We start from the raw sequence: 26,916 nt of genomic DNA on the forward strand, positions 1-26,916 counted from the left end.
AAAAACAAAAAACGACTCAAACTGATGCTCAGTGAACGGACAGCTGAAAGGTAGCTGTATGCCGCTGTAGTGGTTTAAAAAGTTTCTGTCAACGTTTTTCTTTTCAGCATGAAACTCATCCTTGGAATCCATGCCAATCAAAAGAAGGAAGCTGCAAAACTTTTTAGAGCTACTTTTCAAGCCCACACAGGTTGAGTGTTGGATACTCAAAAAAACTGGTTTTAAGTGGTTTGTTTTACTAATCAGATGGGGTATTCAGTTTAGCAATCTCTGTATCTTACACTGAGTCATAAATCTCCTCGGCCTCTGCAGTACCTCTAAGGCAATGTATCCTTTGTTTCAATTTCACTGATTAAAGTGGAGTTGCATTAGACTTACTGGTGAGCAGCACGGTGCGTCAGTTTGATTTGCTGCTGCAGGAGACAAACAGACCTAAATCAGCTTTGTTTAGCAAAAGAAGCGGGGTTGGGAGCGCTGTGTTGGCCCGAGTGACTCCTGGCTGGCAGGGCTCGCTGGGTAATGCCCCTAACTCACTGTCCACCCACAATAAAATGCTGCGCCAATGGAAATTTCCACATGAGCAACCAACACCCTGCGTCAGCTCAGCACACACCTCCTTTTTGCAGCACCCCGTCCTCATGACCTCAGCACCCACGCTGGCCTCAACCTCCCTGGATTCCTTCAGTGAATCAGGTCGTCTCAGCGAGCTGCATCACCACTGAGAATGTGAACATCCAGCATGTTTTGCGAGTGTGTTTCTGATGGTTGTGTCAGTCTGTGGAGGGATTAAAAGAGTGTGTGACGCTGCTGCCAAACTCTGCCTGCCTGTCTCATAATCCAGGCCTACTGCGCAGACCACAGATGTTGGGTAAATCATCTCAACAGCTGCACAGGGCTTGTGTATGTTGAAGTCAACACAGATTTGCAGCCTCACACATGCAAACATAGATACACAGTCTCAGTCGCTCACAAACCCTGAGTATCTTTGCTGTGGGTGAACATGTATTTTCTGTTTTAAAACGGAGGGCGTGTCGTGCAGGATTGTTTGCTCAATACTAGTTTTAAGATAACTGCTTTCTTGGTAGCCAAAGAACCAGACAAATCTGAGAGCTGGCCTTTTATTTGCTTTGGCCGGTACAGCCGGCCACTAGGGGTTGATTATTGTTTAAAAAATTATGATACCAGCAGCAATACCAGTACATTTCAAGCATGGGTCTACAACCTGTGACTCCTGAACTGGATGTGGCTCTTCTGCCCCTCTCCAGTGGCTCACGGTTGCTTTGACGAAAAGCTAAATTGAAACAACAGTTCTGTTTTACATTTACATTATAATTTTCACTTATTATTGTAGGCCTAAAGTGATTCTTGCATTCATTAATTTTAAAAATATGTTGCCTATACACCAAATGATGGTGCCTTGGTGCCTTTTCCTCTGAATTCTGACAGTGGCTAGTCATGGGTCTTCCTAGACTAGTTATGGATGCAAAATTCAAAAACAGAAAAGTTCCCAAGAAAAATAAAAAATACAGTGTAATGCAATGCGATTTTTTCTTTCTCACTTGCCTGGTTGGGCAAATGGGTCAGAAATTAATTTTTTTTTTTAACTTACCCCTGTCAGTCTTATTTATTGGTGGCTATCAAATAAAAACACAGGCTGAAGTTAATAGTGATGTTTAATCTAGGACTGCAATTTCTGTAAAATGTCAGAAAATCATGAGAAATGTTTGTCAGTTTTTCCAGTCCAAGGTGATGTCTTTAAATGTCTAGTTATGTCAGTCCATAACCAAACATATTCAGTTTAATATGATATTAAACAGAGTAAAGCAGGACATGTCCACATTTAAGAGGCATTTTCTGCCATTTTTGCATGAGAAATTACAAGTCATGGGCAACTTGACTTACAAGGGCAAGTGAGCTGCTAGATTTACTAGCCCAACATGGCATTTTATTTGCCCTAGGCAAGCAGGCAATCCTATTGTTAAGTCCTGATTTAATAGTTTAGGCTCCAGAATGGCTCTTTGGATAGCAAAGTTTGCTGACCTCTGCTTTAAAGTAATATGGTACCAATAGAGTACTTCATTTAATACCTTTTTGTCTACGTCATTTGATATCCATCATGTGAATGAAAGTATTCCTAAAATAATCCATCCATATGTAAGCCTATTATTTTTACCAGACACCAGAGGCATCTCGGCACGCTGAACTGCAACTCTGTCAAAAAGACGTCACCACACCACAGTCTGTATGGGTTGTAGATGCCGCAGCAGTGCGCCAAGCACGTGGTGCATTAAATTAAAGAATGCATGCATCAACTGGCTGCAAACAAAACCATGCAAATAGTAATTTTTTGTAGATCTGGTGCAGGAGGATCGAATGCAAGAATCGTTTGTCTTGAGAAGTATCAATACTTCTTGGTACTGCGTTACTGTGGCTGATACCTTTAAGAAACTGAGTACTGAAGCCCTGCCTATTCAGCAAGATCTCCACCCATCCTACATCTTGTCAGGCCAGTTGCAACCACTCATTTAATATAGGGCCGGTTTGATTCGATGGCTGATAGAGGATCATCACCAGTCCAGATTTGAAAAGTCACATTTCGAGCGCAACACCTCAGGCTTTTTGTCATAGTTAAATGTGTAGTTTATTTGGGAAATGCACTTATTTGCTTTCTTTCCCTGAGTGAGATGAGAAGTTCCATAAAAGCTTTGTGTAAAGTCTCCCCCTGCCTCCAGTCTGTGCTCTAAGCCAGGCTGATTATGTCCAGCTCTGCAGGCCACTAAACAGACATGAGACTGGTATCAATCCTCTCTTCTCACTCTCATAAAAAAGCACAGAAGCATGTTTTCCAAAATGTTGTCGTGTTCTATTAAGACTAGTTCCCGTGGCCTTCCTAAGCCCTATGGCGTGAGACAGACATTCTTTCCCAACAGGACTTTGCTTCAGTGGACATTTCAAAACTCAGAAAATTGTACAATATGTCAGAAGCCAATCATCTTCAAGCAGGAAGAAACCCACTTCTATTTCTCCACCAATGTTTGCCGTAGAGCGCAGCATTGTGTTGTCTGACTGACAACCATAAAAACATCATCATGATTAATTTTTCAAGTGAAATGATCAAACTGATTAGAGTACAGCACAAAGAAACTGCAACTGTAATCAAATCTTAATGCATCATGCAGTATCAAATTGCAAAACTGTGCAAAAAGAGAAATGTCAATAGATTGTGAAAGCAGGCGGCGATCAGAGGGAAAGTTTACACAATAAATAAACGGGTTCATGATTCTGAGACATGCTGTACGTAAATGCAGCCAATCACAGCCTCTCTCTAGTGGTTTCATACTGTAAGCTCGTGCTTCTCAGTGGAGTAATGATCAGCTGAACGAGGGGAAGAGGCAGATCAGATTAGACGCTAATATAATTAACAGGAGAGCGACGACAGCAGCTGCCATTTGTACGCCTGTCACTCAAAGAGCAGGAATATCACCAGCAACTCATTATCATATAATTGGCTTTACAGTGTAAACACAGCAGCGGGGCTATCATCTGTTAGCCACCTCTGCTAACTACATGAAGGAACGGTGGAGATACGAAATGTGAAAGGCAGCAGAGTAAGTGCATTTTAAAGGGTTTCTTCACCTCACTGCAGAGGTGGCAGAAGTGCACACATTATGTTCTCAAGAAGAAGTACAGGTACTTGTGGAACAAAAAAGACAGGTGGAAATAATGATTCCACTTCTTTACTGCAGCAAAAGTAAAAAGTACAGGCTGTGAAATGTATTCAAAGTATAAAAGTAAAAAGTCTGAAGGACGTTTCTACTGATTCTTTCTGTTCAAAACTAACTGAACTAACCTCATCTTTTCTCCAGTCTCTCTCTGTCTGTTTCATCTGGTTATATCTATTTCGTCTTGATACGTTGTTTTCATCTTATGTTGTCTTGTCTTTTGTGTAGTTATTTAGTGTTTTTTATGTCTTTCATCTTGTTACTTTTAAATTGTTTTATGTCTTATTTCTTTTACATCATTTGTCATCATTACGTCTTCTTTGTCTTGTTATGTCTTTTACCTTGTTTTTTGTCATGTTACGTTGTTTTTGGTCCCGTTCCATCACTGTCTTCTTACGTCTTTTAACTTGTTTTCGTTTCTACTGTTTTGTCGCATGTTTTTCACATAATTTTTGGTGTTGTTACATTGTATGTCTTGTTATGTCTTTTACCTTGTTTTCATTTCTATGTTGTTTTTGTCTTATGTTTATTATGTCATTTTTTTTATCTTGTTAGTCTTTGATCTTGTTTTTGTCTTGATGGTCTTGTAATATTTTTAATATCGTTTTTTGTCTTGTTATGTTTATTTTGTCTCATTTAGTCTATTTTGTCTGTTTATTTTTGTCTTTCTATGTCTTTTACCATTTTTTCATCTTGTTGCATCTTTTTCATCATGTTACATTGCTTTTTGGTCTTGTTAGTTTTTCTTTGCCTAGTTATGTCTTTTACCTTGTTTTCATCTTGTCTTTTTTGTCTTCTGTTTTTCATGTTGTTTTTTTGTCTCATTTCTTTTATGTTATTTTTGGTCAACATCTTTTACATTGTTTTTTTTGTCTTGATTGTCTCAAATGTTTTTAATGTCATTTTTCATCTTGTTAGGTCTTTTTTGTTTTGTTGCATCTGTTGTGCATGATATGATCTGAAATTGTCTTTTCTATGAGGTTACTGTCCCATTTTATTTCGGTTGACATTGGTCTTGAAGGCGACGAGCACTGATGCAAAATAAAAATGATGGATAATTTCCCTCAAAGGCATAAAAGCTAAAGTAACAAGTCTGTTTTGAAAATGTAAGGAGTAGAAAGTACAGATATTTGTGGTCAAATGTAGGGAAAATCTACATATGTACAGTAACAATGTATTTGTACTTGGTTACTTTCCACCTCTGCCTGTCGGTATAATAGCTGTGTTTGGGTACAGGGTTTGAAAGCTTGTATTCTGCCAAAATGATAACTGATCTGTCAGTTACACAAGTGACTTATCAGTAAGCAAATAAAACACAACACAAATCCGTAGAAAACACAACCTGCTTTGGCTAACTGGATGAGGCTGTGGATCTGTGTCTGCTGTCTGTTGTCTTTTTCTCCCTGGGCTGGTCAGAGAAACTACAGCCAGCTTTTAGCAGGAACCGTCCACTCTGTGTCTGATGTCAGCCCCTATCATCAGCAGCCCTGTCAGCGAGGCCGGGGGTCGGCTACAGACACGGCACCGCTGAAAACAAACCCTCAGGACTTCTTGACATTGTGATGAAAAACATAAAAACAACCTTGAGTAACCTTTTCAGCTTGTTCAGCTCTGGAAACTGACGCTGGCTTTCCACCTACATGATCTAAATACAAAGCTAATTCGTCCTTGACTCATGTTTCAGTGAGGAGAGATCAGCTCTGCTCACGGTCCATTAGACAGCAATGAGAGCAAACTGAAAATGTTGAAGTTCAAAAACGTGACAGACATTTTTGTGTAGTTAAAAGTAATGCAAAGTGTAGTGTTTCTGGCCAGTGACATTATGAAACTTTGCTATAATCATAATATCACAGTTTCAAGAACCACAGCTAATTTGGTGGAAAAGGAGCAGTGAACTGACTCATGTAAACCTTAAATGAAAGTTAACATGAGAGTTTTTTTGAACAGAATATAATGTGTATTATAGCATTAATTAACTGTTGGTTAATACTTATTATGGTTTTAACTAATATTAAGAGTATCTTCATTCAACTATTGATTGATTGTTGATGACATAACTAACTTTCTAATTAGGAAGTGTTAACTCGTTTTGATTTATGGATCCTTATTGTAAAGTCTTAAAGTATTTGGACATTTTTAATTAAAAAATGACCCACAACAATAAATCAATTATCAAAATAGTTGAAAATTAATTTAATAGTTAATTAATAACCGATTTATTGTTACAGTTAGTCCTCATGTTTGCCAGCTTGGCTCCACCAGAATGATTCATACCAAATTGAATTAATAAATAACAAAAGCTGTGATATTGACGAGGCCAGAGCTCATTGGACAGATCACTTCCTCAGTGTCACGTGTGAATTCTTCCTGTCCTGTGTGTGTTTAAGTGTCAGGTAGTGAGGATGGTAAATTGGATGAATCTAGGTTGACACTGTGAGGACGTTCTCTCTCTGCAGTTTGGACAGTCAGGATGGATGTTGTTTGCTGCACAAAATTCTTGCTTAACAGCCTGGACGTTGTACAGTACTGCAAGACACATAATGTGTCAACACCGAAAGGAACATCAGACTGATGAGAAGTCATGTAGAACGACAGGAACCCTGCAGCAGATCTGACACCAACACAGACTTTCACTAAACTCTTGGAAATAAAGGTTTCGAAAGGGTTCTTTATTAAAGAGATGGTTTGTCAAGGGTTCTTTGTAAAACTAAAGGTTCCATTAAAGACCCTTTTCATCCAAAGAGCCTTTTTTTTGGAAGGAAAGAGTTCTTGTTGAAAACTCTTTCATCAATTGTTCACCAAGGGTTCTCTGTACCATAATATGAAAGAGTTCCTAGCCACTCTAACCACTGGAATATAAAAAAAGTTCTCAGTAGAAGCGTCTGGGCGTGTACTAGATAAAACAATCAGAATATAAATGGGTTCTTGGTAGAACCCCCTTGGTACGTTCTAGATAAAACCCTTGGATTATATAAAAAAGTTCTCAGTAGAACCCCCTTAGTGTGGTCTAGATAAAACCCCTGGATTATGAAAAGGTTCTCAGTAGACCCCCCGGTGTGTTCTACATAAAACCTTTAGAATATAAAAAAGTTCTCACTAGAAACCCTGAGTGAGTTTTTGATAAAACCCTTGGAGTATAAAAAAGGTTCTTGTTAGCACCCTTAGCAGGTGTAAAAGTTCTGCATTTAACCCTAGAGAGGGTTCTGAGTGGACCCATTACACCATAGAAGGGTTAGAACCTAACCATAACATGTAAATAAAGTCTACATGTAGTGTAAGTGTATAAGTGTACATGTACAAGTTTCCTTTTCCTTTATTTTCATAGAACCATAGAACCTCTCAGAGGGGTTTCTGGGTGTAATCTTTCACAGATGGTTCTAGGTACAACCCTTTATGTCAGGATCTAGGTAGAACTCACTGAAAGCATAGAATGGAACTTTTACAAAAGGTTTTTACCAGGAGCCAAAAAGGGTTCTCCTCTGGGGACAGGCCAAATGGTTCTAGTCAGCACATTTCTTTCTCAGAGTGCACTGCAGCCACACTCGCTGTGAATCAAGTGTGTCCCTGTCAGCTCGAATCACCACCTTGATCCGTATTAACCCTGCTGTTAACAGCTCGTGGCGGCTCTTTCACTTCCCTACAGCCCCGCGTGTGCGGCTGAGTAATGGCTGTCTGATTACTAACATCAGCAGGCCCGGGAGGCTGCGGCGGCCGGGCGCAGTGTGCTGCGTAACCTTTGGTAAGCCGGAGTTCATTGAACTCTAGTAGCTCTCTGCTTGGGCCTGGAGGAAAGCCAGGAAGTGTGTAAACTCAGCCTGGATCTTGTGATTGCTCACACAGCGAGGCCCAAATACTGTGCAAACACACCATATCTCCTCCACGGCCTCCTCCTTCTCCATAACAATGATCCCTACAATATCACCATCAGGGCTGCTGGCCACAGCTTGGGAACACAGGAAGCTGGAGGCAAGAGTGAGGGGAAGTGGTGGAGATTTATAAGAGGGTGGGTGGGTTTGGTAGGAGATGGAAGGGGAGGCAGATCTGCGATGGCGCCGAAGGTAATCAGACGGCTCTAATCAAAACACACGACGGATGCTCCTTGATCAAATGGATCTGTCATGCGAGGCTCCAGACTACCTTAGGCCGTTTGCGCTGGGTGTGGTGGAGCTTAACGGATGGCTTAATAAACACAGATGATTGCAATTGTGTCAGAAAATGTCACACACCAAATTCTTTCCAGCAAACTGAACATTTTGTGCGGCCTTCATTATCAGCAATCTGTAGCTGGCCAGAGGCATAAAGGCCTCAGTATGCTAAAAAGGAAAATGCTCGTTCAGTTTTCAAATAGCATGCAGCGATTTTTGTAACTCCCCGAAACAGACAACGTGTCAGTTACATCCACCTAAAACAATGATCGATCAGATGCGAAGGTGTGGGAGGCTACAAGTGGGATGGGATGGGATGATTTTAGATCAAGGTCATGATCTGAGGCCTCTACAATCTACTTTTGAGGCAAATCATAGAGGTATTTACTGTCCTCTTGAACTGTGTTCTGTGTTCCCAAATTTCGCATAACCTCATTAACTAGCTGATCCATGCTACGTGAACAAACCAATAGAGTGATGCAGCCAACTAGATGGCTATTCTGATTGGATGAATTATTTCACATGGCTCTTCTTTGGGTTATGTACTGTAAACAATCCCATTGAGTTGTGAGTACTTATAAAGTTACCTTATAATTATGTTATCTTTTTTCTTCTGTTTACAACTTCAAATCATACTCAGGTTTGAATCCTGTGCAGTAGAGGTGCAACGGATCGCAGTTGTCCCAACCACGACTTCGACCATTTTCACTAATGTGACTATGCTACTGTCAAAGAAACAGATCATAAGATTGTGATATTTGTTGAAACTATATAACTTAGCGATATAACTTAGTCACAGCTCCTCTCTGCTCACCAGTGCAGCTCTGTGTCCGTCTGTCTGTGACACAGTGTGTCTGTGTTGATTGGCTCTTACTTGTGACCTCTAACCAATCTGATAGTGCTATGGGCGGGACACTGAGCCAGACTATAGAGTGCAGTAGTGTATTATGCTGTGCAGTGTATAACTATCCATATGTTTAGTAGAATATACATAGTACAGTACAGTACTGTAGAATACAGTATAATATTCAAAGTACATTATTATTATAACTATTATTATTATTATTTTATTACATGACATTACTCTGGTGATAACTACAGAGAGAGAGAGATCAAAACCAAGTGCATTTTTAAAATAATTCAACCCTACTCCCACCATTTTTTTCTTTTTTATTGACCCTAAAAATAATCCGATCGTGACTAAAAACCATGATATGATCCAATCTGTGAATTTTGTGGTCCGTTTCACCCCTACTGTGTACTATCTTTAATGCAATATTATGAAATAATGGTCCAAACTGAGAAATTCATAGGCTATTTAAAGTTAGGAAAGGAATTAATAGATTGTGATATTGTTTTTCTTATTGTTTGTCAGCTCTTGGAGAAAGATCAAGGATGCAATGTGTTGCAGGCTGGAGAAGCAGATGATGCCTACTGAATCATACTGAACCCTTTTGCCGAAATGATCATTTCCACGGAGTGCAAGAGGATGCATTTGACATCAATTTTATCAATAGAGAGTGTAGGCGTAGGCTTTGTGCGGACATCCATTTACCTACAATTTTTTTGTGGTGGTGTGGACTTGTCTGTATTGGCCACTACACAAAAACAAGCCACAGAAGACATCTGTGCATGTGTGGAACGCATCTTCCAAGCAGACTCCACAGTTGTCCATTTTCATGTCCATTTGGGAGTATATTCAGGCGTTTAAGTTCATTAGACAAATGCATCATCTTAAGGTCTCAGTGTGCTTCAAACAAACTTGTTTGTACAAAGTGTCATGTCGTGTGGCGAAAGTGTTGTAGCTGTTGTTAACGGCCACACACTCTCCAAGGCTGGATGAAAAGCCTGCTGTCATGGAGAGGGGCAAGACAATGAATTATACTAACAGGGACAACAGTGCACACTGTCAGACAGTCTCTCCTTGAAAGCATTCCTGGTGTTGGCTTCACACGAAAAGTGACAAAAGTAGTTGTGTGAAAAATTAAAAAAAGAATGAGAAGTTAACACCCAGACACTATAAAGAGACAGACAGACCAACAGTAAATCCTTCAGATTGCCTCATATCACTTCTTGTTCCTTCACGTCTTCTGTTAAAGTTGCATGTGAACACACCACCAAGACTACAACCAGCAGTTGACTGGGTGTCAACCTGCATCTACATTCTGCCCCTGCATCAAGGGAAATAACTGGTAATTAGTCTGTTTTCACTCCAGAGAACATAGTGGAGAGAAGAGCAGCACGCCAAACAGTTTCACTCTGCTGTGAATGGAACTGAACAGCACTGTCATGTGCTCGAAATGCAAATTGAGAACATGCCTGATTAAAAAATTGCACCTGGCAGGCACAGTCTTGCTAGATGTTGTCAGTGTTATAGATGCTGCTTTCTGCTCAGCATTGACATTGTAAGCCAATAGTCTTGTGTTTGTGGGAAAAAAAAGACAAAATTAGTCTACTAAATAGTCATAGTAAATAGTAAATCATTGTTTCACACGCTGTGCAGAAACGCAGACATTCTTTCTCCCTTTGTTTCAGCATGTTAAATCAGCCTCTGAAGAGGGCCAAAAACTAAGAAGCAGCTCAGGGTTCTGCAGCGACCAGGAGCCCGCCCAAACAAGTATGAAAAAGACCAAAAAAAAAAGCATTTTCTTGCACAGAGGTCTTACTGGAGTGATACACAGTACCTCCAAAGAGTGATAACAAAATAGCCTGAAGAGCACTGACAGAAACCCGACCGCTTCTGCAGAAACGTTTCAGCTATTCTGCAGAACCAGTTTTGCTGAGTAGGCCTGGCAGAACATGACCAATAAGACTATGAATCACTAAACAAATGAATTGCTACAGTAGATTGTGGTTGACACGCCCCCAATTTGGAGAAGCAGAGGGAAGAACCATTATGGAAGCTAAACAATGTTCTGCTGTGGACAGGGTCAGTGGCAAAATGTATTTTAGCCACCTATTATTATTATTATTTTTTTTTTTTTTTTACCAGTTTAGGTGTATGTTATACAGGTAACCGCTGTTATATAAGCTAAACAATGCTTTATCCAAAGCTACCAGACTCCATTTGCAAAATCAGTCATTTTACCTCACAGAACATTTGAGCTCTGATCTACCACATCCTCAATCAGCTCCTGTGTTTACGTTATTGTGTGACTTTGGTGTTTTAGATGGTTAGTTTGTATTCACCAAAGTCACACATTAACGCAAACAAAGATGCAGCAGTAGGGCAGCAACTGCCGTGTAGTGCAAGGTAAAAATGACTGTTTCTGCCAAAGGAGTCTGGTGGAGTGAAAGAGAGACATATTTGGCTTATAAAACAGCTGTGTCAGGGGTCTGATGGAAAAGTAAAGCAGTGAAAATATTCTAAATATATAGATTTTATTTTTAGGTGGCAAAAGTACATTTCGCTGCTGACCCTGTCCACACCAGTATATTGATTAGCTCCCATACCAGTATTCCTCTCTGATTCTCCAAACTGGTAGATGTCTACCACCATCTCCTGTAAGTAGTACACACAGTACTTCAAATAATCTGAAATATCCCTTTAAGATCTTAGACCTGGCACCACCTTTTAATAATATCAAAGTTTTACCTTTTTTTTTACCACTGTTTTCTTCAGTCCATGTTTGTCAGGATTAAAAATACAGTTCTAGAAATTAAAATACTTAGTGTCTTAGACGTTTTAATTCATGATGAACTGATGCAGGCGATTCAACAGACTTAAGTCGTGTTCAGTGAGGTTTTGTATGTTTTCTTTTGAGCTTAATAAGATTTAAATGGCATATATATATATATATATATATATATATATATATATATATATATATACATATATATATATATATATATATATATATATATATATATATATATATATATATATATATATATATATATACATATATATATATATATATATATTTTAAATAGAGTTTGGTGTAGGGCTCTCTCCATATGACAGAGAGCAGAATGTTTAGGAGCTATGGATGGATCATATGATGCTGCATTGCAGGGGGCACTAAGATTACTGGCAGTGACAGTTTCAGATGTAACATGTGCAGCAGGAATGCCCTCCCATGACCCCACCACCACCCACCCTCCCTCCCTCCCTCTCAAGCAGGTCGGGGCTCACCACCCAAGCAGGATACTGCACAGCTCCAGGCACCTCATGTGGCAAAACCCATCTTGTGTAACCTTGTGCCAACAGATACTTCACAAAGTCTAGTCACACCCTGCTCAAGAACAAGTGTGTATTATGAACAAATAACAACTGAATAACATGGCGACCATGTGAGCAGTCATGAGCAGAGCAGAGTAAATATCTTGTATGTCATGTCGTGCTGAGCTATCTCAGGCCTGAGCTAATAGAGCTTTCAGACGAGGTGAGCTGAGCAGCAAATACACGCAGAATCCCATTGAAATAATCTCGTTATTCATTGACTGTGGAGGCTGACAGTGAAACACTGTTCTCACAGTTTATCTGGGCAGATTAACCTGGATTCACAGAGGCCTGTTTTTCCTGCTATCTGCACAAGTGTTGCACTCGGGGCGAAGGAGCGCAGACACAGCTCTCCCTGCTCTTCATTCATTTTCTCCACAAGAGAAACCTCGTCACACGACCCTTCTGTGCATCAAAGAATCAGAGATGTTGCGTCAGACTGAAAGCTCGTCCTCGTTTCTTTAAAAACAGGTTTGGCCCAGAAACCTGCTGCTTTGATATTGTTGGACTGTTGCCTTGTGGAGCTGTTCTATAATATTCACATCAGCTTTTCTTGCTTTTTGTGTGCATTTGACAAAATTATACACTGCTGCATGCTGCACATTAGGGCTGGACATCATTTAAAAAATTATGATACCAGTATCAGTACCTTTAAAGTGATACCGATACCAATGGAGGACTTCATTTCATACGTTTTCCTGAAGGTTCTTCTTTATGAAGAATGTTTGTGGTGATTAGATGCAAGCAAAACCATATAAATAGTCTTTTTTTTCGGATCTGGGTTCAAAAAGGATCAGTTGAAGAGAACTTTTGACCAGTGAAGTTCCACACCGACTGCACATTTTAAAATCTATTGTCACAATGATTGTGATTGTTTCTCATTAGAACTACTAATTAATAACTAATAACTAACTTAACTACTAATCAAACAGCCTGACCTGAGCCAGTTAAGTTTGAGTGAAATAAATGTATAAAAAGATCAGTTCATTAAACCCATAGCCAGCACTGAAGCACAGGGCCCCAGTTACAATCAGTGGGTTCAGTCCCCAGCGAAGCTAAATGGAACACGTTACTCTGTGGCCACCAAATATTCCATACAGGTTTTATCTCCATACTGCAAGCCTTCACCAACACAACATTGCAGTTCCACAAACATCCCAATTCCTTTGCGTATTTTAGTTTGATATTCGACGAAAACAGGAAACAGTATTCATTATTCAGTGAAGCCTGGCTTTACTGAGCCTGCTCAAACTGCTAAGATGATCCTAACAGAAGAACCAGAAACACAGAAGTCGGATGATGAAAAAACAAAGTGTCAGTGAAAATGCAGAAGTGAATGGAAGCAGGAGTTAAAGTGTCACATCTGAGGACATAAAGTACTGCAGTGTGTGCCACCACTTTCCTCAGCTAACAGAGAAATCGAACTTGTTTTTCACCAGAAACACCACAACACTATTCAACTGTCACAGTCAACGAAGGCTGTGTGTAGTTGTGTTAAGTTGCCTTTTCTGTATTGGTTTTACTTGAGATAGACTGATATATTGGTTGACCGATATATCGGGCCGATATTTTCCAATCACAACAATATTGGTCTGCATTAGTATCAGCATATATGTTGTTCAATTCATTTTTTTTAAACAGAACATGGTGCAGAATGTGTTTATTTGTTGGCTTCATAGGCTGCATTTTCTGTATATTTAACCCTTCTTCTTAATTCAGGTTTAAAATATTTGCCCTATTTGTGTATGTGTGTTTTTTTAATGATAGTTATTTATAATTATTAAAAATATTGGTGAAGGTTTTCTCTGCCTCAATGTCAGTTTGGACAATAAACTTCACTGCTAAATTGTAAAATATCCTGCCTCCATTACATCTTAACCACCAAAAACTGTCTATGTATATATTCTATCTTCTGTTTTGTAGATATACTGCTATCAGGATTTTTTCTTGCGCCCTAATGTCAGTATTGGCCCCCAAAATCTAATATTAGTTGGGCCCTAGTTTTTACATTTGGGCCACCAAAAATGTACTTTGGCCACCAAATTTAGAGGCCTGGTCGCCAGTGGAACCAGTGCTTAAAAATATTAACATCAATGCCTTCTTTGGGTTTTCCGGCTCATTTTTGACATTAATTATTAGTAATATGTACACAGATGTTTGTTTTTTTGTGGGGGTTTTCAACATTTGCACCTTTTCTGATAATATTTCAACTTCTTTCCCATAGTTGAAAATATTTTCTTTTATTTCTTTGTCTAACTTCAATTCTAGTTGAATCATAAGTTTCAGCTCTAATTTTTATTCTTTTAAAAATTATTTTCTATAAAACTGTGGAGCTATTGCTGAATAAAACTTTTAATCTGTCCCGTGTGGAAATGTGACTCTGGGGCCCCACTGACCCCCCTCTCACCCACAGTGCTATGTGTACTGTATGTACTCTGTCGTGTCCAAGATCTCATCAAGTACAGTACACACACACACACACACACACACACACACACACACACACACACACACACGCACACACAAAGGTTTTCTAAGTGCATGTTAATTTGAGGCAGGTGCCATGTGAGCACAATATGAATCAGAAATAGTCGTAATACTAGATTTTGACACGGGGGTTCGATGCTTGATGCGAGCGATTAGTAAGTGTTAAGTCACCACACTATCAGTTGACAATATGCTCTACTATATAGTAGTTTAATTTACACATGCAGCAGCAGACTGATCTGACAAAGATGTGGCTTCTGAATAGCACTGCTGCTGTCACACAGACATCTGTGCCAAGAAAGGGCTGAGAATGACCCTGATGGCACTTCATTAAAGTTGACAAGCACAACACGTGTTGACAAGGCTGTAGGTTTCATTTCAACTCTGGTGGGTGGGGGCTGGGGGATCATATCAAGTGAGGATCCTATCCAAGGAAATTCTGAGCATCGAACACTTTTAATATTATTTTTATGCACAAATTTGTGCTATTTTCTGCTTTATAATGGAAAATATAATGGACTATACTGCAGTAAGGCTCTCATGCAGAGGTTCTTCAAAATAAAAGCCTTCTGCTACTTTCATCTTTTTATTGAGGACACAAATGCACCTGGTTTAAATATTGAGGGGGACATATCCCCTGAAACTCTGTCTGAAATCTACACCTATGATAGCTCTGACAGCAACATCAAATCAGAGCTGTTGGTCACATTTTTTTTGTACATTTTTTAGATAGGACTTTTAGATTTTTCTGGTGTGAGCTGAAGAGTTTTGGAGATATCAGCACTCAGCTTGTTGTGCTCAAAACACGAAAAGAAAAAAAAAAAAAGAAAATTTCAAAACCAGTGTCTCTTTCAAAAATCATGACCCCGTTACTCAAGATAATCCACAGACCTTGATGTGAGCCGTTTCACTTTCTAAAGTAGTATCAGTAGATTCTACTGCAGAAAGAAGGTAGTTCCTACATGAAACTGCTCACAACAAGGTCTGTGGATTATCTGGAGTAACTGAGTCATGATTTTAGCAGAGACATTTTTTTTATTTATTTGTGCTTTGAGCACCACAAGCCAAATGTCATTTAGTCTCATTATATTGGAGAGGAGGCAGACATCTCTGCAGCCGATATCTCCAAAACTCTGCAACCCACACCAAAAAAATAAATAAATAAAGAAATAAAGAAAAAATCTAGCTCGATAACTAGAACTATGGGCCAGGGGAGAAAAGAGTATTATTAAGTTTGGGTTTAACTGTCCCTTTAAAGTCTTATCAGATCCTTAAATGATGTATGCAGCCAGTAATTCCTCCAAATATGCGTTTGAACAATGTAGTTTTCATGTGTGTAATGCTACCAGAATATGCATACAGTTGTTTCATATTTTATTCAACTATTACCTAAAAGTATTAAAGAATTTAAATGACATTTGTATGAATTAATGGCTTTGAGAGAGTTTGTGAATACTGCCTGAGCTTTGCTCTCTATCACCTCCAAACACAAAGTACAAGTTTGGACTCCCTAACTCACTGACGGATCCATCTCTAATATTTAAGCACCTCACATGTCATGAATGAGACCTGGGTGTTGTACTCACTCGTTCTCCAGCAGGGTCATGCACACCACCTCTTTGACCCCCGGGTTGTTGGCCTTCTCGCAGGAGCAGCCCTGCAGACTCCAGGTGGCCAGCCGCACCACGGGCTTCCCGTCCCGCAGGCCAGGCGGAGGCTCCACGTTGGGGCGCACGGAGATGATCTGGGTCGGTCCTCCGGGCGGGAGGTCCAGGTCGTCGCTCATGAGGCTGAACGAGGTCGGGCTCGGATGGGACTTGGTGGTGCAGGTCAAGCCTCCGTTGGTGTTGGTGGAGGGCGCCCTGGAGCGCTCCACGAATACCTGGAAGCGGATCTTGTCCAGCAGGGAGCTGTTGATGTGGTGGACCCGCACCAGGTCCTCGATGCTCTTGAAAGGGCCGTGCTCGGCCCGGTACGCCACGATGTTCTTAGCGATCTTCTCCGTGATGCCGCGGATGCTCATGAGTTGCGCCGGGGTGGCGGTGTTAATGTTCATCCCGGTGCACGACTGGTGCTCCAGGTCTTTGCGCAGGGAAGACGGAGAGTGCTGAGACGAACTGGTCCTGCTGGACACACAGATTTCCAGTTTGATCACCTCAAGTTTGGTGGCTCCAATCCCGCTCACCAGAGCTAGATCCTCCACCTTTTTGAACCCTCCGATGCAGTCCCGGTACTCCACGATGTTCTGCGCCACGGTGCGGTTCACTCCCGGCAGGGTCATGAGCTCCTCCTCGGTGGCGGTGTTGATGTTGAGCCGCTCCTGGTTCACCAGGATGTGGCCGAAGTTACACGCGGCGCTGAATTTGCGCTTCCCGCAGCTGAAGTCTGTGGGGTCCCGGGGGATGGAGCGGTGGCAGCCCAGACTCCCACCCATGGCTCCGGCACCGGCTCCGGGGCACCGGGGCGACGATCAGCGCGGCGGCGGGGATCAGACAGCAGACTGCGGGCCACGGCAGAGAGACGAGAGGCTGAAACACAACCAGAGAGCTGACACTCACACACATTTACACACCCGTACACACAGACATCCACACACTGCTTCATTTAAAATAATATGAGACATACGCACCACAGCAGCTGTCCTCAGTCCTGCCTACATGCTGCAGGTATCCGTCTCACTGCAGCCTGTCTGTCTCTGTGTGTCTATGCGTGTCCTCTGTATGGAGATCAGATCTGGATATTCAGGCTCCTGTGTAAACTTTGCCCTCCAACACTGTGTGCCGCGGTGTGACTGTCCACAGGTCGCCTCCACCTCCACACACTCATCTGACAGAGAGACGCGGAGCTCACATCAATACAAACCATCCTCCCAGCGTGAGTCAAGTCAAACGGGGTCACACACACATACCGGAACACTGAATATTTGTCTTCAAAATAAAAGCAGAGGAAGGAAAAGAATGTGTGCCAGTTTGTTGTGCCAGTGTAGACAAATAATTAAAAAAAAAAAAAAAACATCCACAGAGCTCTTTGAAAGGTGTGGAATAAAACTTCCAAGTTCCCCCACAATTTTGTTTTTGTAAATCAACCATTTAAAACATTTGATGAGTCCAAAATGAATGTTTCATCTCTGTGTGAGATGTCTGATGTTTGGTTCCACCAAGTCTATAGAGCCAATAGTATAGAGTGCTGCAGGGATGAGGCATTTTAGTTGACCAACCTGGAAGATAGAACATCCTGGTTCTCTACACAGAAAGCTGATGATATTTTTTCATTGCATTTTAGTAAGTGCAAAAAACCTATATGGAGAACAAAGGTTTAATATACTTACAAGATACTGACTAGTGACAGTGACTCCCACCAGTCATGTTTCAAACGATATAAAATGATCTACAGGAAATAATAAATCATGTCTGTTATTTTTTTCTTTTCGCAACGTAAGTTCAAACATCTTGTTAAAATGTCTCTACACTTTGCCTTCATTTAGTATTTAAAGCAATTAACTAATTATATGTGTAACACCACCACTTTGATTTTAAGACGGGATTGGTTCCTTAAGTTTATGATGTCATATACCCAGTCTGACTGAATCTGTTTTTTTTGAGACTTCCCATGCTCACTGCAGTTTCAAAGCAAGACATGCTCAGACACGGTGTTTGAAAAACACCACATTGACGTGTTAACAAGGTTAAAAAGATGATTCTCACTGGAGGGGGTCTGCAACGACCGCTGCAGGCTCATTTAGCCACTTGTTAGCCTTTTGAAAGACATAAAAGCCTCAGAAGTAATTAGTGAGGTATTAGTTGACACATTTTATGTTGCAGAACAAAGCGTGAAACTCTCTTACTAGGGTGAACATCTGTTCATGTGTTCATAACATTTCTGTTTCGCTTTGGCTGTTAATAATTTCCACCTTTAGTGATTTCTACTTATACTTTTTATGATAGATTTAATCTTTCTACTGCGTACAATAAATGGGAAAACATACTTAATTAGGTCTTTTATGTATCTATTCTTTTTGGCTTAATTTAAATGAATTCATTTTACATTTCTTCTTCTTCACACATTATTAAAATGTATTTATTCATTTCCTGTTTACCATTTGGACCTCCATAAAGGACAACCAATGTAGAATTTTTATTTTGTTATAGGTGACTAGAGCGTGGACATGTTAGACAACAGGCCCCCGGGCACAGACATGTAAAGGCCCCATCATCTATCCTTGGAGCAAAACACGCAGACTTTGTACTTGTTGTCCCCATTTTTGTTGACACTTTACATCTCTGTTGTGATTTTGTGCCTTTTGTTGTCATGTTGTTTTGTCTTGGTCATTTTGCATGTCCTCGTGGTCCTTATGTGTCTCTTTGTTGTTGTTTTGTATTTGTTTGAGTGACATTTTGCAGGTGAAGACCAAGGGAGGCCCTGACCCCTTGGGCCCCTGGGCCTGGCAGGCCTTGTTCAATAATCCATCCACAGCCTAGAGCTGTTACGTGCTCACAGTTGAAAAACATTGTGTCGATTGGGCTTTTATTTTGAAACCACACACTCTCCTCTTCTATCATGTGAACTTCTTCCTCCATCAGCAGCAGCTGGAGGCGTGGCATCAGGCATGACAACCAAATGTTATCTATCACTAGGGAAGAGGAGTTGATTACATACAGTATAAACTGTATATATTCAAATTGATGTTTGGTTTGACTTTTGGCTCCTGACTGATCGTTCATTATTTCCCGGTGTTTTGATGTAGTCACAAAAAGCTTGTCTACAGTAAACCAGGATGACAAGACTATCTAATTAAATGTCTATTATGTTCACTTTGCTTATTATTTGTAAAGACCATTCAGGCTTCATCTTAAGTGTTCTGAACTACACTATAATCTTCATTAAGATTTCAGTTTTGAAGGAAGCTGCATCCAGTTTCAGTCATCCATTCTGTACCTTCAAATCATGATGTTGGCAGAGGCAGAAGTGAATGCGCACTGATATACGGTGTCGAGCTTTTAGAGGAACTTTCAGAAGTGTTTCATAAACATTCCAGATGTTTTAAAATCAAACCATAAACTGAATACAGTGTGAATTGTAGGACTTGTATGCAGCAAGTGGTCAAAGCTGTCAGTGTCTGACTGTGGCCTCCACCAAAGGAAGGACCTAATTATCACTGTGACTCCTTCTGCTCTGATCCTGCCTGATTGAATTATCATAGCATTATAATTTCAGATAAGACATGTGCTTTGGTTTCATTCTTTATCAACAAAGCCTGTGATTATCCATTGATCTTATTGCTTTCTCTCCTCTGTGGAGGTGTTGAAAAGCTCCTCATTCATAAATGGACCATTTGGTTTCTGGTCACAAATCCAACAGCTTTAAATGTATTCTTTCCAAATGTAAAGAAGAAACACAGTCACAAAGGGACTGTTTATATGCACATACTAATAAATGTGTGCTAAGAGTGCATTATATAATATGCCACACCAGCAAGAGGGATTCAAAGGCCATAAGGACTTCTTGAGAGGGTTCAAATGGTTCTTTAGAGGGTTTTAGGGATCTTTAAGAGTATTTTATGGCCATATGAAGATTGAAAGAATTACACGGGTTCTTCCACAAATGAGATCATGATCCTCTGGAATGGTATATGAAGAGTGGTTCTATGGTACCATTTTTGTTGAGGTCTTAAGGGTGGAATTCTTGAAGGAAAGTTCTTGATGGAGTTTGTGTAGTTTGGTGGGGGTTGTTTTTGGAGATCCTTGTGGAGTTCACAGTGCTTTTCAGGCGGCTCTAAAGCCTCGCATGTCAGGAGACGACCTCTGGCATTAAAAGGGCAAAGTCAACCCAAAAGAAAAGGTAACAGGTCATAGCTTGTTTGCGTTCATATCCTGAGCGTCCCAGGTGCTAATTTATCATTTTCAGCATTTTGGTTGCAGCTGGGATATTATTGTTGTTCTCTGGGACTTTGAAAAGGTAGATAGTGGATGCCGTGATGCCATATGAAACCAAGCAACCAATGGCAGGCTTATACCTGCAGTGTGCATCCGGTGAGTCAGACTAGTATCATGCGGACTTGTCTTCAGTTTGTTGACTAGGCCACTATGCAACAAAAAGCTACAGAATACCGTCTGTGCATGTATAGAATGCATCCTCCAAGCACACTCCAGAAAGTAGACCTACTACATGTCCACAGTGTTCGCTACTGTCTATGTAGACATCCGTTTGGATGTATGTTCAAGCCTTAAAGGTCTGGTGGTTAAAATTTAGGGGGATCTACTGGCAGGAAATGGCACGAATTGAATATAATATTCATAAGTATATTTTAATTAGTGTATAATCACCTGAACATAATAACTGTTGTGTTTTTGATTAATTTTCGATGAGCCCCTTTTCCTCATCCATGGTGTCTGCAACGTTACACCGCCATGTTTCTACAGTAGCCCAGAGCACACAAACCAAACACTGGCTCTAGATACAGCCTTTTACATTTTTTGCAGTCACATAGTTTCTCCAATACATTTTGAAGGGGAGGGTGAGGCAAGTTGGTTGCAATCTGCAAGCTCACTGCTAGATGCCGCAAAATCCTGCACACTGGGCTTTTAAAGAGTAATAAAGGGTGTTCTAGAGATCCTTGTGGGAGTCTCATGGGTCCTTATGGAGGGTTCCATGAGGTCTTGAGAAGATTCCAAGATTGTAGGGGTTGCTACAAGGATCCTTGAGGGGCTTCTCTGGGGGTCTCAAGTGGTTTTACAGAGAGGTCTTAAAAGGTTTTTAGGGGTCCTTAGGGTTCTTGGGCCCTTGGTAAGTTTCCAGCAGTGCATGATACATACATGTGGATTTTTGAGAGGGATTCAAGGAGTCCAAACCAAAAGAAGGACTAATTTAAGTTGACAAGTGTTTGATCACATAGTTTTACACAAAGAGAGTCTAGAAGAATTGTTTGGATCAAAGGTTTCATAGTTTCTCTCCACAGACAGTTATGTAAGAAACACAATATCTTACAAATGCAAATTGCATCACATGACACTATGCTTACTTAATCAAATGTGTGAAATGTTAAATGAGTAACCAGTGACATGGATCTCTGGTGCAGACAGTCGGCTCAGCTGTATGCCAGGATCGTCTGGTAGTGAAGGGATAAGCCACTGTTCACATCACAGCTCTATTTACAGCCAGGATGCCCCATGGCATGAATACTGGACATGGCCACCTCTTCTTGACCTTGGCTCTTATGTAACACGGATAAAGCAGAAGATCTCAGGCACAGATAACGATCCAATAAATAATCCAAGAAAGGACTCCAAACCGAAGGCATTAACATCCCTAAAAAGGGCAAATGGAAGAGAGGAATGATTCTGCAGTCGGATCCACATCCAAATCAGTAAGGAGGATTTAGATTTCACAGTGATATGAATTTGAAAAACATGATGGTGGCTCAGGCTTCATGTTCTCTGATGGTATCTTCCCATGCCTGTTGTCTAATAGCACTAATCCTCTGGTTCTTGGCAGTCAGAGTTCTTGACAATTGACCCAGTAAGTGAAGACTTGTGTTAGTCCGTGGACCGAGGCCAGAGGGGATCAGATGTTGTGCAATCCGTTCGTATTCTCCATTACTGTCCCCACTAGTGTGTCCTCGTTTGTCCTCTGTCTATGTTGTTGCTTTGTGAGTAGACAAAGAACACAAGGTGTGGTGTGTGAATGTGTGGCATAAATGGATGTGAGGTTTAAGATCATAAAAACAAATGAGCATGATCCACATTTTCACTTTTAGCAAAACTTTACTTTTACTAAAACTAAAAAATGTTCCTCCCAAAAGCCTTTTTGAGTGTCCACTACTTTGACTATAGACCCCCTACTTTTCCTCTAATGCTACCATTATACACAAGACATTTTATAATCCAATGAACAGTTTGCCACAAGATTTACTAAGCACGTTCATGCTGGCTGAATCTGCTGGGAATTCAGCTTTATAGTGCCAAACCATCAAAACTGTGTACAAGATATCCAAAACTAAGCTGATTGCTGTGGATATTCATGGTCCTCCAGAGGATGGACCTATAGGCCTTTTCCTTTGTCACCAGTACACACCTGGCATTAACATGCGTCTTGGGTGATCCAATCACAAGTGGTCATTTCTAAGTACAGGTGAGATCTGATCCTTCAAACCACATTCAGAGGCCCGCGTATGGCCACATTCTTTTAGCAGTGTGTACACAAATGTGTCCTGGACCACATTCAACTGATGTCCTCTGCGTTAGTGGAAGTATATACTCATTCGCACGACAATGGCGTCATACTAAAGTGCAAAACAAGAAGAAGAAGTCACAACAACAGGTAAAAAGGATTTTCATGGATGGAGTACACCCAACACACAATGTCTGATTTACATTTGGGCTGAAAAGTCAGTATAAGGGTGAGCACCAAGGTTTTTGCAGACTTCTTTTAATTTCTGGCAGTAATTGCTACCTCCCACCAGTTAAAACAACACCACAACTGGTCTTTGCACATGGAAATGATGTACATGTTTATTTACATAGAGTGGGGAAGTGAGATTCCATCACAAGTGGTCACTCGTAGAGATGCATTCTAATGTCAGGTGTGAAACAACATATTGTATTTAGACGCTACTTGTGATTGGATAATCCAAGACGTGTTAGTGCCAGGTGTAAACAGCAGGTCACTTCAACACTTTGGTCCAGACTGACTGAAATATCTCAAATACTGGATGGATTGTCATGAAATTCGTATAAACTTTTATGGTTTCCAAAAAGTTGAATTCTTGTGGTGTTGGTGACACCCTGATTTTTCCTCTAACATCACCATGAGGTTGACATTTGTGGCTGTGGGTGAAATGTCTTCACAACTATCCCCTGAATGAAATGTATTAACTTCAGTGACCCCCTGACTTATCAGATCAAACTCCTAAAGTACCCATCAAACGGCTCGCAGAGCTCTTATTGCTGATGTGTTTCCTACAAAAATACTTACAGTATCCAATGGTGGTGATGTGCATTACACCCCAGTGGGGTGGGTTAGCTACCTTAGCAACAAGTAAGAAGCTACAGCTATCTGTCCATCAGGAAACTCTGTAATTAAATCACAGAGAGTTAAAGCTGAGCAGCTGGTGGAAATCAGAGGGAAAACCAGAAAATATTTTCTCTATAAAATATGATCCAGTTTCATCCAAATCAGTGAATAAAGTTATAAAAGTGTGCTTTTGTACATTGAGGGTCTGCTCTGGTGAATGGATGCATTATCCTTTCATGCGCTGGCGGCATCATAAGTGAAAAAGTGTTTCAGTGGACACAAATTTAGTATACAACCCCAGTGCGGGATGAGTCAGCAACAGCTTTTAATTGTTTTTCAGGAAAATACTCTCCTCTCAAATAGCATCAAAAACACCTGAGAGTACTTACAAAACATCATTTTTGTCTTGTTAATCTTTGTAGGATCAGTTAGTATGTATTTTTTTTTTAGTTTGGCCTGGTAATTACTGTCACTAGCAGATGCTGTAATATTTATGCAGCAGGATTATTATATTCTAGAGAAGGAAAACTGGATTAAACATCTGCATTCAATTCTAAATATCAGTAGTGGTTTTCAAAAAACTAGTAACAGAGCTGAAGATATTCTCCTGTGCCCCTTGCTGTGGCCTTGCTACCTGCATAACATGCTTTGTCTGGAGTGAATGAAAGAGTGTATGAGAGTGTTGATGGCGTCAGTAACACATTTGCTACAGTCTTGTGATTTTGCTCCAGGCTGGAGCTAACCCAGAAACACTACAGCTCTCAGGGAACCAGGTCAATGTCAGAACAGCAATTAACCAATGAGGATTCCCCTCTGATCCACTTGATAAGAAGGGGGATTTGGCAGCAATGGTGGAGGCAAGGCACAATGTTCCTACAGGGAGGTATGGTGTGTGGAGAATCAGGGCTGGTCCCTGTCTTTTTGGGGCCATGCGCAGAATTAGATGTATGAACAGTTGCTGTCTTGTCATGTGGGCCGACACATGGGGTTTCTATGTACACCTCTGTAACTGGCTGAGGGTGTCTTCACCTGGCTGACCCAAGAGAACAGCCAGCCAATCAGCAAGGGGAGAGGGCGAAGCAGATTAGCTGTCAGACTGAGAAGGCTGTGGCGTGATGCTGCGGTACAGCAGTGTGTGCATGTGTGTGTGTGTTTTGCACTCCAATCAAAAGCTGGGAGTCCAAAGGGTCCAGGTTTTGTTTGAATAAGCCACAGAGAAAGAGAAATATAAGGTTACGTCAATAAACAGAGCCAATATTGATTTTTCAAAATTGAAATTCTGTTGACTCCATCTAATATGCATATGATACAGGCTGATTGATTAGATAGAGTATTATGGAAGTGATCAATATATTGGCTGTGGGAAGACCTCATCTCCTGTTGCAGTGCTTGCTTAAGTCAACAGTTGACAGGAAGCAAACCTGGACACAAACTGTTTCCTAGCAACACAATTCCTGGGACTCTTCCTGCTGAAATCTATGCCACAGTTTTCAGCAGGCAGTGTCCCAGAACGCTTTGACCACAGTTACAAATTCCAGTCCCTACAACTATAACAAAAGATGCTGAAGATCAGCAATATAAGTCACTTTTTGTAAGGCAACATTTAGGATATTATGCAGTATTATGTGAGGTTTAGTTCTCATGCTGTAGTCTTTCAGTTGGCTATTAAAAGATGGGTAGCTTCTACTATCTATTGAACATGTGTCCACAGACTGCTGGTGTACTAATGAAGTGGCTGCCACAAGTCTTAAAAACTGATGCAAAAAATTACGTGAGAAGGAAAGAAAGTTTTGGGCTTTTGTTTGTCCATCCGTCAACTATTTTATCTTGGAAGGCATAATTCCAAATTTTCATGGGAAGGTTAATGATGACTGTAGGAAATTATGCAAACTATGGCCATGTCAGTCTAGAAAAAATATTATTAAGCTTATTTTATGTATATTTGGAAAGGGGTTCGCTGGAACCCCTGTTATCTTTTATGGTCATTGAAGAAACCAAGGCTCTTTATGGATTGCTGTAATATTGTCAATAACCTCTGAGATCTCCTTAATAATTCCTGGAAATTCTCAAGAATGCAAGAACCCACTTAAGAAGCACTAGAACTTCTACAAGAACTCAAAAAGCTCTTCCATGAATACTGTATTACCCATGTGGTAACCTCGCAAGAATCCTCGTCAAAAACCCTAGAACCCTCTTTAAGGATCCCTAAGACCTCTCAATCCCAGACCTAGAATCCCTTCAAGACTCCTTAGAGACCCCTTAAGGACACCAAAAACCATGTCAAGTACGCCTCAATATTCACACAGATTCCTGTCAAGAATCCCGGTGATCCTATTAAAGCTGGGGTGGGCAGTTTATTTTCGGCAACACTGGGCAAAAATTCCATAACAGCCTTTCAGCGTAAAGTAATTCAGGTGGACTGAGAGAAAACTAGAGTTCTGCACCTCCCCTTGGCTCTGTTTTCTGGCTTTAGTAAATCCTCGTTGTGATGGGACACCAAAGAATCAGTATTTGCCTTTGCTGCATCAAATTTAAGTGCACCTGGAATCCTGCCATCAAATCCAGGAGGCCTGACTCCCTCAAATAAATCCAGAGAACCGCTTTAAAACCCCGTGGACTAACGTAATGGGGTCTTTTTAATAACCTCACACATCCACAAGAACTAATAAACCTCTTGAGCCACACAAGCTCTTAGAAATCCCACAGGAGTTCAAGGGGTTCCACAAAGAACCCCCCATTACCTCTGTGATCCTTCGAAGACCTGAACAATCACCTCAAGGACGCTCAAGCTCCCTAGAACCCTCTTTATGAGCCCTGAAACCTGCTCTAGAGTCACTGGAATCCCAAGTCTTATAGTCTGTCAAGAGTGTCTTCCCTTGAAAGGCTCTGGAAGTCCCACAGTAACTCAAAGAGCCACTTCAAGAATACCCTTTTACCCAGGAAGCACCCCGAGAACCCCAATCCAATTATGTGCACTTCAAATCCTCTAACGAGACCACAGAGCATTCTTAGGTTGTTCCGAGACCCTCAAAAGAACCATTAGACCTTAGACTAACTTCATGACCTCTAGAATCTCCTCAGCAATCCCAGATACCACCTCAAGAATCCCTAGAAACTCCTCAAGAAGTTATACAATGCACCATGCACATTAAGAGGTTCTGAAACTCCCACAAGAACTCAGAGAACTCCTCCAGGAATCTCCTGATACACATGTGCCCCTATGATGAAACCCCTAAATATCTCAAAGGTCCTCTAGATGACCCTCAGTGCCCCAGCAATCCCTAGAACTTCCTGAATGACTGATGGAAACCCCACAAGAGCCCATAGTGGT

General features: G+C 40.9%; 1 protein-coding gene across 2 annotated transcripts in view; it reads right to left on the reverse strand.

Moving 5' to 3' along the window:
• The window catches only part of eepd1 (endonuclease/exonuclease/phosphatase family domain containing 1), a 42,679-nt gene extending 25,259 nt beyond the window's left edge, over nucleotides 1-17,420 (reverse strand). Inside the window, exons 1-2 of one of the 2 annotated variants that reach the window (XM_084739081.1) lie at nucleotides 17,206-17,420; nucleotides 16,163-17,076 (exon numbers count right to left, since the gene is read on the reverse strand). In XM_084739081.1, coding sequence (XP_084595207.1) covers nucleotides 16,163-17,010 — 848 coding nt within the window. In that variant the 5' untranslated portion in view covers nucleotides 17,011-17,076; nucleotides 17,206-17,420. Of the gene's footprint in view, nucleotides 1-16,162; nucleotides 17,105-17,205 lie in introns of both variants that reach the window. The other variant, XM_084739080.1, reaches the window with a different exon arrangement.
• Nucleotides 17,421-26,916: the final 9,496 nt, after the last annotated feature.

This window comes from Lutjanus erythropterus, chromosome 16 (genome assembly GCF_056507025.1).
Source record: "Lutjanus erythropterus isolate fLutEry1 chromosome 16, fLutEry1.hap2, whole genome shotgun sequence".
Lineage (NCBI taxonomy): Eukaryota > Metazoa > Chordata > Actinopteri > Lutjaniformes > Lutjanidae > Lutjanus > Lutjanus erythropterus.